At 51.4% G+C, this 12,665-nt stretch overlaps 3 protein-coding genes across 3 annotated transcripts; 2 read left to right on the top strand and 1 right to left on the bottom strand.

Annotated features, from left to right (window-relative positions):
• Nucleotides 1–6,043: 6,043 nt before the first annotated feature.
• LOC100900889 (uncharacterized) lies at nucleotides 6,044–6,689 on the top strand. Its single transcript, XM_018640601.1, has 2 exons — nucleotides 6,044–6,373; nucleotides 6,486–6,689. Exons 1-2 carry the CDS (start codon nucleotides 6,154–6,156, stop codon nucleotides 6,644–6,646), a joined length of 381 nt encoding a protein of 126 aa, XP_018496117.1. The 5' UTR covers nucleotides 6,044–6,153; the 3' UTR covers nucleotides 6,647–6,689.
• Nucleotides 6,690–7,027: 338 nt separating this feature from the next.
• LOC100900742 (proteasome assembly chaperone 2) lies at nucleotides 7,028–8,976 on the top strand. The gene is made up of 5 exons (XM_003746065.1): nucleotides 7,028–7,236; nucleotides 7,586–7,807; nucleotides 7,956–8,074; nucleotides 8,285–8,511; nucleotides 8,641–8,976. Exons 1-5 carry the CDS (start codon nucleotides 7,177–7,179, stop codon nucleotides 8,772–8,774), a joined length of 762 nt encoding a protein of 253 aa, XP_003746113.1. The 5' UTR covers nucleotides 7,028–7,176; the 3' UTR covers nucleotides 8,775–8,976.
• Nucleotides 8,977–9,105: 129 nt separating this feature from the next.
• On the bottom strand, nucleotides 9,106–11,968 carry Wbp2 (WW domain binding protein 2). Its single transcript, XM_003746064.2, has 7 exons — nucleotides 11,753–11,968; nucleotides 10,846–10,956; nucleotides 10,619–10,721; nucleotides 10,229–10,493; nucleotides 9,908–10,119; nucleotides 9,749–9,787; nucleotides 9,106–9,655 (listed from the first exon to the last, which is right to left on the bottom strand). Exons 1-7 carry the CDS (start codon nucleotides 11,806–11,808, stop codon nucleotides 9,608–9,610), a joined length of 834 nt encoding a protein of 277 aa, XP_003746112.1. The 5' UTR covers nucleotides 11,809–11,968; the 3' UTR covers nucleotides 9,106–9,607.
• Nucleotides 11,969–12,665: the final 697 nt, after the last annotated feature.

The raw sequence follows: 12,665 nt of genomic DNA, 5'->3' as shown, positions 1-12,665 counted from the left end.
CTTGAAGACCTGCGTCTTCGAGCTTCGCTTTGTCTTCTCGATGAAGCTCAATGAAGGCAGCTCAATCCCTGATCTGCCGGCTAATAGTCGACAGCTCGTGTTGTGAGACGAGCTGCGCAGATCATCAGAGGAAGTTTCGGAAACTTCTCTGCTGTCAGCTTCTCGAAATCCATCTCCTTGTCCTCCAAGGTCAGGGGAGATCTTGCCCATCGCTCCGATCACGTGGAGCCATCGTTGACGCGGGAACATCTTTTGTGGAGTTGCTTCTTGGCTTGAATTGCTCTTCTTCATGGACCGGCGTACAACTTCCGATGGGCCGATATCGGGCTCCGATGCCTCCCTGCGGCTGCTCGATCGAGTCTGCATTCCCTCGCATTCTAGTGCATTCCTTCTCACTCTTGCAGAATGAGACTCTTGGATGACTATATGCCGATATTCGCTCTACAACTCCGAGGAGAATCTGGAAGATTAGGTCGTATTCGGCGGGTTCTCTCGGGTATCTTGTTTTGGACGCCTCCCCTTCCCCCGAGACATTTCAGATTGCCGGGGAGAAGGCTGATTGGAGAAGGGAATGTTCTTCCGAGCTCTTATTGATCTGAATCATCGATTCCAGAAATCCCCGATAAAATAGAGAGAGGTCGGTAACGTTGCCTCGAAAAGATGAAGAATCAAGAGACGAGGACAGGGCTGTATGTAGAAGAATAGGATAACCGAGAAGACGAATAGCAAGCTTCTGAACAGAGTCCAGGATAGAGAGGGACGAGGGACGGAGTAGCGGCTCTGCCCACACCGGTGACCAGTACTCGAGGGAGGACCGGATCTTCTACGGAGAGTTTCGAAGAGCAGCGTTAGGTGCGAGGGGGTGAAATAGCACTTGCCTCGAAGAAAATCCTAGTTTTTGGGAAGCTGACCTGGCCGTGTTCGCTATGTGATTGGGCCATTTGAGCTTTGACGAAAGGCACACGCCTACAAAGGAGATATTAGCCGACGGTAGCAGCGTGTTGTTGCCGGAATGAATGATCGGAGTAAAAGGCCGGGTTCTCTCCGTGAAAAGGGTGCGCTACGTCTTCTGTGAATTTAATAGGACCAGATTAGCAGAGCCCCACTCGAAAATCCGCCGAAGATCGTCATTGAGGGAGGCAAGCATGGTGGTTTGAGAGCTGGTTTAGTCAAGGATGGGGTGCTTCCCGAAGGAGTATGTGCATGAAGCATGCCATCATCGGCGAAGCCTCGGTTGGGACTCGAGATGAAGGCAAGGAGATCATCGATGTGCATCAGAAAGAGAGTAGGAGCAGGGTATAGAGCATTGAAAAGTGAGCCCTTGGGTCCGCCTGCGTTCATTGCGTGAGATTTTGAGGAAGAGCCATCGGTCATAACCTTGATAGAGCGGTAACTGAGGAAGTTTGAAATCCAGTTGCGGAGATCAGGTTTAAGCCCGAAGGAGGGGAGCTTATTTAAGGAAGCGGCATGCCAAACACTGTCTAATGCCTCAGAAATGACGACGGCAACGGCATGTGGCTCGCCATGTTCTCCGATACATGAGTTCCAGAGTTGTATACTGTGGAGAGCAGGGTCGCTATAGTGGCGACCCCTTCGAATGCCGTACTGACGATCACTGATGGGAAGGACATATCGAGATGGAAGAGAGCTGATAATTGATAGCTTTTTCAATGACGGTTGATGAGATGGAGGCAAGTGGATGGGGAACATGCCCGAATCAAAGGAGAGGGGGAAAGGTCCACAATGGACGGGAGTCTGTTCGAGGGCACAATTTTCTAAAACAACTGTTTGGATACCTTCAAAGGCAGAGGCCTTAGACATGTCGAGGGTGCTGAGGATTTTACAGATTGAGGACTGGCGGAACGATACTGAAGAAATGGGAGGAAACTGATTGCCGGCATAAAGATTGAAGTTTTCTGCGGAGGATGAAATGACAAGGGGATCACTGACCGTGCTCCATCACAGGAAGATTCGCCGGAAGTCTTTTGACCATCTCCAGGATAGTCCCATCGTCAGAGGACTCAAAGGCCCTCGGCGTAGTTGTTGAACACGGGAATCGGACTGATGGCTGTCCTACGGCATCAGCCCGGAAATCATGGGAAGCTAAGTCAGCGGGCCTCGGAGTTCGAAGCGGCGACCCTCCGCACGGTACGACGTGGATGCGGTCTTCACAAATGTGCATGTGATCGCCGGGGCACTCGACACCGATGGAAAAACTTGAGGGGAAGGTATCTCGCGTGTCATCCTGGATGATTTTACGGAGCGTCAGAAGGGTATCCGAGACAGGCTGAATCATCATCTCCGATATTGGAACTCCGCTATGTGTGCTGCACTATCCCTGCTATTCAGCTTAAACGCCATAATAATTCATCGCTGTATAAGTTGAATTGATTCGCACGACATTGTTCTGTTCGCCTAAATCGAAGCTTCTGACGGGTCCATCACACGCTCTCACACGAAATCTCAGTCGGAGCCTCCTAAGACTTCAATCTCTTCGCCCGGGCGATGACGTTCCTCAGCCACAGATGAGACAAAAATATGTGTCCTCAGGAAACCGCATGATACGTACATTGCTGACCCGAGCTCTCGCCCCATCGAATCCCCACCATCCTGCCTTGAGCTGTGATGGGCGATGGCACCTGGAGTTCGCAGTCTTCCTAGTACTGCGATCTGAAGCTCTCATAAAAATCTGGATCGCTGCCCCGGCTGTTAATTCAGGCTTGCGACATTCTCCCGTCGACAGCTTGAATGACCTCCTCCTCCCGAACTTTTTCGGCTCTAGCGTTTCGCATCCCCGGTCAATGAGAAACCCTCTTAGATTTCCGATATATTCTGTCTGCAGTCATCTACTGGGACGCGCCTCCGTGTCTGCGCCCAAACACTCAATAGGTCTCACGATCATGACCCTGGGAACTCGGTTCAGCTCATCCATCGGATAAGACCTCCCTTGAGCCTTAAGAGATTCTCGCTCTGGACTTCAGGGTAGCATTGATAGCTGGGGCTGGGCTGGATCTGGATACGACCCAGCCCCGAGAAGGATGGAGGCGCCGCCAGGTCCGATTCCGACTTTCGCCGTGGTCCTCAGGAAAGCACCAAGGAGTCGAGCGTATCCAGATTACACTACTCAAGCGATTTGGTGAAAGCTATGACTCTCTGCGAATCTTGTGATTTTCCGTCGCGACGCGCCGCTATCCCTTCTATCTTCTCCCCATCTTCGCAAAAAGCCCATGATCCATCGTCTCGATCGATGGGTGCACTTGAGCATGCATGAGATCGAAATTTTTCAAATGAATCCCGATGCGTGATAGGATCAGATAAATATAGATTTATTCCTACTGATGCAGCCGATGGTGTTGCGGAGTCCAGATCATCCATTGAGCCTAGCCGGATTAGTCCTTATTCCTCCGGCTAAGCATGGACAGCTCGTGTAGTCTCCGAGCCGCCCAGAACATCACCGAAGGTTTCGAAAGCTTCTCCGGTGTGAGCTCCTCGATGTCCGGCGTTTTGTCCTCTAAGGTCAGGACGAACCTTGCCCATTGCTCCGCTCTTGTGGAGCTGTCGCTTACGCAGAAGCAGCCTTTCTTGTGGCGTTTCTTGAAGACCTGCGTCTTCTTTATCCTCTTGTTCTTTTCGATGAATTCGCGAACGACTTTAAGAGGATCAATATCCGGCTTCGACTCCCCCTTGCGACTTTCTGATCGAGTCTTCATCTTCTGCAGTGACTGAATCTCACAATGCAGAAGTTCGATTCTGTGTAGTTTTATACTGCGACTCGACTTGGGATTGGGAGAGGCGCTGTGCGGTGGACTCACACCAGGCGGGGGCTACCCCAAGCAGCTCCGATTGGTGATGGGTATCCTCATTCTGATAGCGCGACGGAATTCCGAAGGCACCGAATCGACTCGAAAGTCCGATCCGGAAGTCGGTATGAGTCGATGATGAGGTTCGTGATTAGAAATTCTTGAGAGTGAATGACCCCGATCAATCTCGAGCTCACCAATCCCGATTAGCTCCAATTACTTTGATGGGGGTCGCGAAGATTCGGGCGGAGAATCATCCAATTAGTTCGATGCATTCGAAGAGAGGTCACTACATTGAATGTTCCTAACGCTTAGTTTTTACCGGACGAGGGGGCCGAAGAGTCCAGGGGGTCATCTCATGAGCATCATGTATAACTTAGTTAAATCCCGTCGCGGCTGTTAGCCAGCGGCGCTCGCAGGATCCGTATCCAGTCTGCAGCCGCGGAGAGGTGCTCTGAGCGCGAAGAGTTGCACGGTCCTCTGATCACTGATTCGGCAGCTCATGATGAAGACCGGAGAATAGACGAAGGCTCGTGTGCTGGTTCTCGGAGTGGCCTCCGGGTCTACGGCTCTTTCAGGCCAAACTAGAAATGACCAGATGAAAGAACTCCAGAGCGCGCCCTGCAGCGTTCATTCATCTTGCGGCGCGGCATCAACAAGACGAGCGGGTCGCAACTGGGGAGGTTTCCAAGCAAGTGCGGCCGACTTGTGGAGCCTAGCTTTTTCCAAACACCAATCAGTGTGCCGCGCCCCCTCCTCTCACAGAAGGGTCACTTGCGACTCAGAATGCACGCTCTCCTCGAGTGGCTTCCAGAAAACCCTGCATTGCCCCGACGATACAGGGAAACATTATTTCCGGCGCTGGATCTTACCTCGCGAGCTTGCTTCGATCGCTAGCTCGATCGGACGTCTGGGATGACCTGCTCGGGGGAATCAAGTAAAATCCTTGAAATCGTCACGGTCGAGGAGAGGCAGGGTCTTTCGGGCATACATGGCATTAGCTTCCGGCCTCCGAGCGAGGGCTAGATAGGGTCGTCTTCGCTTGACCCCTTCCTCCACTCGGGGAATCTGATTCTTCCATCCTGATTGCCGTTTAATGCTGGGATTTACCTGTCGATAACCCTCCCGCTCCGGCTCACGTCGGGAATGATAGCTCAGTGCGCGTGTAAGAGACGCAAAAACATAGGCACAAGGATCGACCCATTCCATTAGCCTCGCATACACTAATCGTGTCGGCGAGTTGCGCTAATTCCTGCGGACAAAGTACCATTCCTTAAGCCCAGGCGCTTAGGAAATGATTCTTGGGGGCAGATGCGACTGTCGCGTTCATGTGTACACATCGAGAAGAATCGTCTAGCTCCAAAAAAATATCAGAGGGAAGCTTCCGATACGATTATCACGATGATAGACTCCGCCGAGGATCCGAGCTGTGTCTTTGGTTGTCCATGCTCTGTTCTACTTCCCAGCTCGGTCCGATCTCCTCACTCCTTCGCTCATTTCATGTGTCTTGATGATAATTTTCGCGATCATCATTCAACAGGGAAATTATGAACGAAAATCTGTCACTGTCGCTTGACGTGAGATGTACCTTTCCCAGGCGAGTTCGGCCAGCGGAGGGCATTGTAGTGTAGGAATGCGGCGCTGTGATGCTGGTTCGTTCCGTAGTTGTCCCGTCAAGCTTTCCGAGTCAGTGAGCCACAGTAAGGGAAAAATGGGGAAGCGGATAGGGGTCGCTCTCCGTCGAAGTGAGGCTCGATTTGAAGGCTGTCACCTATCCGAAGTCTCCAACGGTCGGTAGCGAATACCTAGTTGAAGACAGCCGCGTCTGTGAAATGATTCGAGGGAATGGAACGAACTCAGCATCAGCAGGACCGCAGAATTCGGCAGCTACCTGCATGATACCTGCATGCGGTGAAAGGATGCCGCGACATCTCTTCGGGATCGCCTCCGACCTCGTCAAGCTCGCGGAGCTCCGGCTGAACTGTACAATTCGTTTGTCGTTGCATAATACGGCGGGAAGGCGAGGTCGAGATGAGAATGAGGCCGGCAACAACTTCAGCTCCGGCTGCCGCGCAATTTCGCGGGAATTCCGACATGCGAGTTCACAACGCTTTTTGTTGAAGCTAATTTTCCATATGATGACTAGTGGCCACATCCGAGAGAATATCTCTAGATGGAGACAATGAATAAAGACCAGCCCGAGATGAGATACGAGCGAACCCAAAATGGCGTCACCCATCAGCTGTTTACCCGAAATATCCAAGTGATCGTGTGTTCCTTAAAGACTGAATGGGGGCTTCGGACTTGGAACGAGCTTGCTTATGCTCGAACCCCTAGCCCTGGTGGCCTCGGTATGTTTCAACTACACAAAAATCCCGCCGCTATCGGCAGGATGACGATCCTCATCGTCGGCCTAGTGCTAACGAGAGAATACGAGAAGCGCTACGGAACGAGGTCGGCAACGGTTGACGCATGTTCAACAGACAGAGATTTCGTCAGCAAGGTTGAATCCGAAGCTAAAAGACTGGAGATAAAAGGTTTCATGGAGCCTTACGGTGACTGCTGCTTCAGTGGTTCGTAGCGGGCATTCTCGAATGTGCTCTTTCGGTTGATTATTATCATTGTTCATGGACTCATGGATTAATACTCATCCGCGCAGCCTCGGAACTCCCTCACTTTCCGCAGGTGTTCTTCAAGGGCCGAAGCCAGAATTGGACGAGATGAAATCTTGGTTCTTCAATAATAGTGAAGCGGGTCGGGAAGGCAAAGAACAAGTGTACGGCGAGTTTCAAACGGATTGGAGGAATCATAGGAAATTCCGCATCGTCAAACCGGGCGAAACATAGTATTTATCACGCAATAAATCCTGATAGCTGTTTGAGATAAAAACCAAAAAATCGGAAGTTTCCAGCCTGTTTTTTTGCGTCCCTTCCCTTCGACTCCCGCCTGCTCCCGTCAGGAGACGCACCGTGCCCTACCTTAGTTCCTGAAAGGCAGGTGATGCTATCCCAGAGAGGAGTGATGAGCTTCTCTCATTGAAAATCTGAAGAGATCGCTGCGAGCATCAAATTCGTACGAGATCAAGAGGGATGATTCGACTCTGAACGAGAGCCCCGAATTCGGAAGAGAATCGGTGAAGTTATCGCTCACGGATACCGGCGATGGAGGGGGACAATTTTGAATCTGGCGCGCTCGAGCCCGGCCAGACGCAAGGAGGAAGAAGAATCGCAGACGTACCATACCATGACTGACAAGTCCGCGCTCTCAAATGCCAACTATCTTTTAAAGGCAGTTCTCTACCCCGTTGCCTGAATTCTGAGTTTTGCAGCTTGGTTTCATCGTTTAGACCGAAGTGTAAGACGCAGAATATCCCGTAATGTTTGTTCCCCTCGACAAATACCGCGATCAAGATTGGAGTGATTGGACATTGATTTTCGTGAGTACAACCAATAGAGCGTTCGACTATATCGACCCAATACCCTCGTTCGTATCCTGATCCCGAGAATGCACCCAGCGCGTGTAGAGCGACTCAAGTCCGTCCCGGGGTGGGCTCTGCTATCTGGATAAACATGCGCCGCGCAGAACATCCTCTCCTAGACAAGTGTGGAGCACGCTGCTCTCTAGAGCGTTCCACGCAAGACCTCTCTGGAGAGGTCTCCTCGGAGGAGAGCTCCAAAGATGAAGGGATTGTTAGGTTTTTTTCCTGACCGATGAGGTCTTCAATCTAGAGAGTCTTTCTTCTTCGAGTATGTTCGGCAAGCATTCAAAGCTCCGTAATGTTTCAGCCTGTCGTGTCCATCGGAAATGCCGCTCAGCTTGCGATCGACCTCCTCTGTTCGTCGTTGGACACCGAATTATGTGGATATATGCATTCAGTATCACTCTTGCCCCTTGTGGGAGGGAACCCCTACAAAGATGGAGATCCCCGGTTGGCCACAGCCTGTCAGCTATACGCATGTTCATCAAAGAAAATACTTTTAATACAGCAACGCACACCTGTATCACCGGTGAGTGGCTCCGTGCGGCTCCATTAATAACCAATTTCGGGATGCCTCCCAATACTGAGCACCTCCAAGTGGATTGATCGGGGGAACAGTCACAACGAAGAGCAGAGCTCGTAGTGATTCTGAAAGCTTACAATCTCTCTCTTCCAAGAGTTGTCGGGGTGAATACAGTTCCAAGCTGACCAGCTGGATGAAGTCGATGAACTTCCGTCTGGTCGTGATGTTAGCAACATGCCTTTCGCAATTCCGCAGTCCTGAACAACTCAAAGGGTGAGTCGACCAGCATCACCTCCGCATCCTTCTTCATGCTCGATCGGTGATATGATACCCCCTGCGGCGATTGCCCATCCGATCCATGATATGTGGCACCCTCTTGGTGTGTGAGAGGGGGGGAGGAACAAAGTCGGGCCTGTCGAAGATCGAAGTTCCATCCAAAATCCCATCCAGAAACAATTATCTCATTCTTCTCTTATCCCATAGGAGTGCGCTGCAGTATCTTTGCGGAAACGCGGTCGACAAATCAACTTCGAAAGATATCGAAAACTTCGGTTGGAAAATTTTCGAGAAACAGGATCCGTTGACAAAACTACCCGACCCTGAGGGAGGAGTGTACCTGATGCCGGGTTCTGGAATGGCTCGACCTATTCTAGAGAAGTCGTTCCAGAGTGACGTGCCTGTTGTCATGATGCTACTTTACTGTTCTGAAGGTACGCAAGAATCACGGAGAGCTTCATTCACATGCAGCGCATGTTCGTTCCCCATTTCGGCATTCGGCAGGTTTCTCGATAGGATGTCCGATATCTCAATCAACCTAATGAGAGATTACATTCAATCAGGTGACAACACACCCGATGCTCTGCTTCTGGCGGATTCTCTCAACAAATGGCTCCGTCTCGCGGATAAAGGGTGGAGAACTCCAATGTCGTGGAGTCATCTTTTCGGCCAAGCGGCTCCGAAAGAACTCTACTGATTAACTTAAAAATGATTAACATTCATCATGGTATTACTTCCTGGATATTGACCAAACGATGGATCGATGTCTCAGACATGGGTGATCGGTTCTTTTGACTATTGGAGCAGCTCTCGGAATTGTTGACCTCCGATGATTCCTCTGATCATCGGGGCCGTATCTTGAGAATCGCGGATAGATTATTATCGATCGAGCAGAGAGCATTAAACCAGACGATATCGAGAATCTTCGCATCTCTTCCTTCGCTTACGCCGATTTCCCCTTCCGCGGCACATCCTCAGAAGTCATGGCCAGCCCGTCTTACCCTAAACCTAGAGAAGAGAACTTCGACGTTCATAAGCTTTGATCGCTTGCTTTATTATGCGCAAAGGTTCAAGAACTTTGGATTGGGAGTGAACTAGGGTTCGGAAACTCCTTCAAGAGCTCTTGGGGTCACGTCGTGGGAAACCCTGGAGCTCCCCTTACGAGCGTGTACAACGGAACCAGTGTACGGGAAATGTCTCGCGGGACACACGCTAACAATAAGTGACTTCCCGGTAAAATATATTTTCGTTGCTCCGAGGGATGGTACGATGTGTAATGATAATGATGGTGGTACCGACGCTTTAAAGCTCTGCAGGGCGTTGGAGATGCCGAGCACAAAGAAAGCTCACTCTGTGCTCCGAGACGCGGGACGTCACCCGTCGTCGTCCGAACCGTCGCGGGTTGTCCTTACTCAGGACGATATATATCCTCCCCCCACTAATACTGTCCCGTCGAAAATATCTACGGCTAAAACAAAAACATCCCGATCGGGGTGCGTGTAGCGATAACGAGGAGAGTAGAGTCCGAGCTCAGTTCATCTTCTTGCTTTCAGCTGGCGCGTACGCCGGCGGGGGGCCCTGAAAGTCGGGAGTAGCTTTTGAGGAGGAATATTCGGGGAAGAGCGAGGGTCCGCGATGGCAAAAATACAAACGTGAATATCTGGGACATACCATGTTGAAATCTCCGTAGGCAGCTCCAGGGTAAGCGGGCTGAAAAGATTCGTAGTGATTTAGCAGCGCGCATGAGATCTCGCGAGGATCTCTTCTCATCTCGCGAGTTTCTTCGAGAGTCCTTCCGCGACTTGCCGTAACATGTGGCCGTCAGCTCACCTGAGACGTTTGGTTGGTTGGAGGCATCGGCTGCGAATACTGCTGGGGGTACTGCGGGACTTGCTGCGGGTACTGCGGGTACTGCTGAGCATACTGTGGGTTCTGGACGGGAGGCGGTGCGGTGGCATACGCAGTACCGTTGGGCGCCATGTATCCCACACCCATAACTCCGGGATACGGCGGAGGCTGTTCGTACATGTATACCTGGTTCGCTGTTGGGAGAGTCGAGTCAGTTCAAATTGCTGTTTCCTCTACGAAATCATGTTGAGAATTCTGATCGGAGTCAGGCCAACGGGAATCAGGAAACAGTTCCGCCCTTACCGGGAGGTCGCTCAGGAAAGACGTTCGTAGGCACGTGGAATCCGTAGGGTGCGGAGCCAGCCGGCGCCATGTAGTTCTGAGCGTTCACATATGCGGCCGTCGGAGCGGTGTAAGGTGGAGGCGGTTGTTGACCCATATACCTCGAAGCGGCTTGACCAGCAGCCATAAGGGCTTGACCATACTCCGTGGCACCTCCGTTTTTGAAAGTCATTCTGAAGGACGCACTCCCGGTCCATCCTCCGTTGGGTTCGGCTTTCACAGTTCCCTGGAATCAGAAGCGGTAGCCGGTCCGGGAGACGTTCGATAAAAATAAGGCGAGGGAGTAAGGTCGCCCGAAGCAAATATCGTGAACAGACGGAGAAAACCCTTGTTTTGAACAGCCCAACTGACCTTGATGTAGTTGGCTCCAAAAACGGGCTGCTCGAGACCCAAGTTATGAAGAGTGTAGAAAGGGAACGAGAACGACACCAGACCTTTTGAATCATTGTTGGACCTGGGAGGAAATTATCGAGATCCTAATTCGATACCGTCGTTCATTATTGCTGAGCGCAAAGCCGATTCTGATGCCGAAATGTGGAACTCCCCCGATGCGCGAACCATAGCAAATAGCAACGTACCTGAAGATCATCCGGTGGGTCGTCAGATAGATCCGGCCTTTCCTGTCACCTTTCATCCTCGGTTCGGCGCAGTCGAAGGACAGCGTCACTCCATCGCAGTAGAGGAGAATGCTGCAATAGATGAGCGAAAACGTCACGTCGTCAATATGGATCACAGTCTGCCGAAACACGCTCCTGTGAGGACTTCCGATCCGTTCCGGAAGTCATCTGAGCTTCCCAGAACCAGAACTCGAGAAAAATCGGCAAGCAGCGCATCAGCGGCTTTGACGGAACGAGGGAATCGTATGAGCTCCATGGGGTTCGCGCTCATGCTCAGCTGATGGAACGCCGATCAATCGATATCTTCGATGTGTCGACTTAGTGATTCTCCGATAGAAATGAGAAACTACCTATGCAAATCGGTCTGTGGCGATCACAATATCCCCGAAGATCGGAGATCTATCAGAAGTTATGTTGAATACCGCCCCCCGACTCCGAGCGGAATATTATCTGATCGGTCCTTCCTGACATCGCTCTGATACGCTCGAGCCGTACCGCCGGCTTCACGCTCAGACAGGCCCCTGGAGCGTGGCGGAGACCGTGTGAGCATCGGAACCCAACATGACAACATGAAGTAGATAGGCATGCGGACTCCGGAAGTCCAAAACCCGATGCTGCTGCTCGATAAATATCTCGATGACATAATCTGATTCTCATCCGCAACCCCAATGCGTGGTCGACCACGGGAATCGGCGATAGTACGCTATGCCGATGAAACAACGAAAACTCCCAAACAGAAGGCATGGGCAACCCGAGACGAGGGTCGAATGTCGAATGCCACCGATGAATCGATAGGCTTCCGACCGACACAATCAGCTGAGAGCTCCGTGATTCTTCGAACGGCCGTTCTATCGCCAATGACACTTACAATTCTCCGGAGTAGAGCACGACGCCAGATCCGGCGTGACAAGTGTTCAGACTCATCGCTGGGCTTCCAGAGACGTCAAAGTTTGTTCGTTGTTCACTTCGATTTGGACTTCAATGCCTTCCTGCTGTTTTTTCAAGCTACGAGCTACGCAACACCTGACGGCAACAACTGACTCATCCAACGAAGACAACACTGTGTGATGATACGTTCTGGAATGAACGAGATCATGACGATTCGGAGACGTGCCACGAAGGGATCAACGAAACCGCCGCTTCGGCGGGCGCGCGGGAGACAGCACGATTCAAATCCCTTACCATCGAGCGCTTACTAAGCTGCTGCAATTGGCGAGCCAAATGCAGAATTTCGGCTCGCATCAACGACCTTGGGCTCTGAGCCTCTTCTCGGGTGCTGCGATGCGGGACGATTGAGATAATGTACGATCATCGGACGGATCCCCCAGCGCGAGGATGATCATTTCGATCTGGAAAGCTTCCCGACTAAGCTCTATGCCAACCTGACAAATCAAGAGCATTCGGTGCCGTCGTTGAGATAATTACTGCCCACGCGTGCAATGACATGGACTCCCCTCGACCCGATGATAAATTCGAACGTATCGGATAAATTTTTGATAACGATTGCGGAAGCCCGGAGGGGTTGACAAGCAGCCGCGTTGAATGAGAGCATGGAAGGATCTCGATACTTTGCAACTCAGTGAAAATCGATTTGAGAGAGATCCTGTGGATTGCATGGAATATTTCGGGCGTCAACGTGAACAGCTTCGGAAGTTCGCGTCTAGGGTCCCCCTCGATTCCTCGGCCTTCAAGATGCTTCTCTGAAAGGCTTCCTCCTTGTGACTCGAGACTTTATTCAATCCCTTAGACCGCAATATCAAGCGCGACCGCTTCCGGGCTGA

The sequence above is a fragment of the Galendromus occidentalis genome, unplaced genomic scaffold (genome assembly GCF_000255335.2).
Source record: "Galendromus occidentalis unplaced genomic scaffold, Mocc_1.1 scf7180000077488, whole genome shotgun sequence".
NCBI lineage: Eukaryota > Metazoa > Arthropoda > Arachnida > Mesostigmata > Phytoseiidae > Galendromus > Galendromus occidentalis.
The sequence above is the reverse complement of the archived record's forward strand: the minus strand, read 5'-3'. Positions and strand labels throughout refer to the sequence as shown.

Excerpts from the sequence above, each read along its gene's own strand:
- LOC100900889 (XM_018640601.1), top strand. The coding sequence starts at position 6,154 with ATGTTTCAACTACACAAAAATCCCGCCGCTATCGGCAGGATGACGATC. Across the intron at positions 6,374-6,485 it reads CGGTGACTGCTGCTTCAGTG|GTGTTCTTCAAGGGCCGAAG; the intron begins GTTCGTAGCGGG and ends CACTTTCCGCAG.
- LOC100900742 (XM_003746065.1), top strand. The coding sequence starts at position 7,177 with ATGTTTGTTCCCCTCGACAAATACCGCGATCAAGATTGGAGTGATTGG. Across the intron at positions 7,237-7,585 it reads GTGATTGGACATTGATTTTC|CCTGTCGTGTCCATCGGAAA; the intron begins GTGAGTACAACC and ends GTAATGTTTCAG. Across the intron at positions 8,512-8,640 it reads GCTACTTTACTGTTCTGAAG|GTGACAACACACCCGATGCT; the intron begins GTACGCAAGAAT and ends ACATTCAATCAG.
- Wbp2 (XM_003746064.2), bottom strand. The coding sequence starts at position 11,808 with ATGAGTCTGAACACTTGTCACGCCGGATCTGGCGTCGTGCTCTACTCC. Across the intron at positions 10,494-10,618 it reads TTGGAGCCAACTACATCAAG|GGAACTGTGAAAGCCGAACC; the intron begins GTCAGTTGGGCT and ends TTCTGATTCCAG. Across the intron at positions 9,656-9,748 it reads CCTACGGAGATTTCAACATG|GGCCCCCCGCCGGCGTACGC; the intron begins GTATGTCCCAGA and ends CCCGACTTTCAG.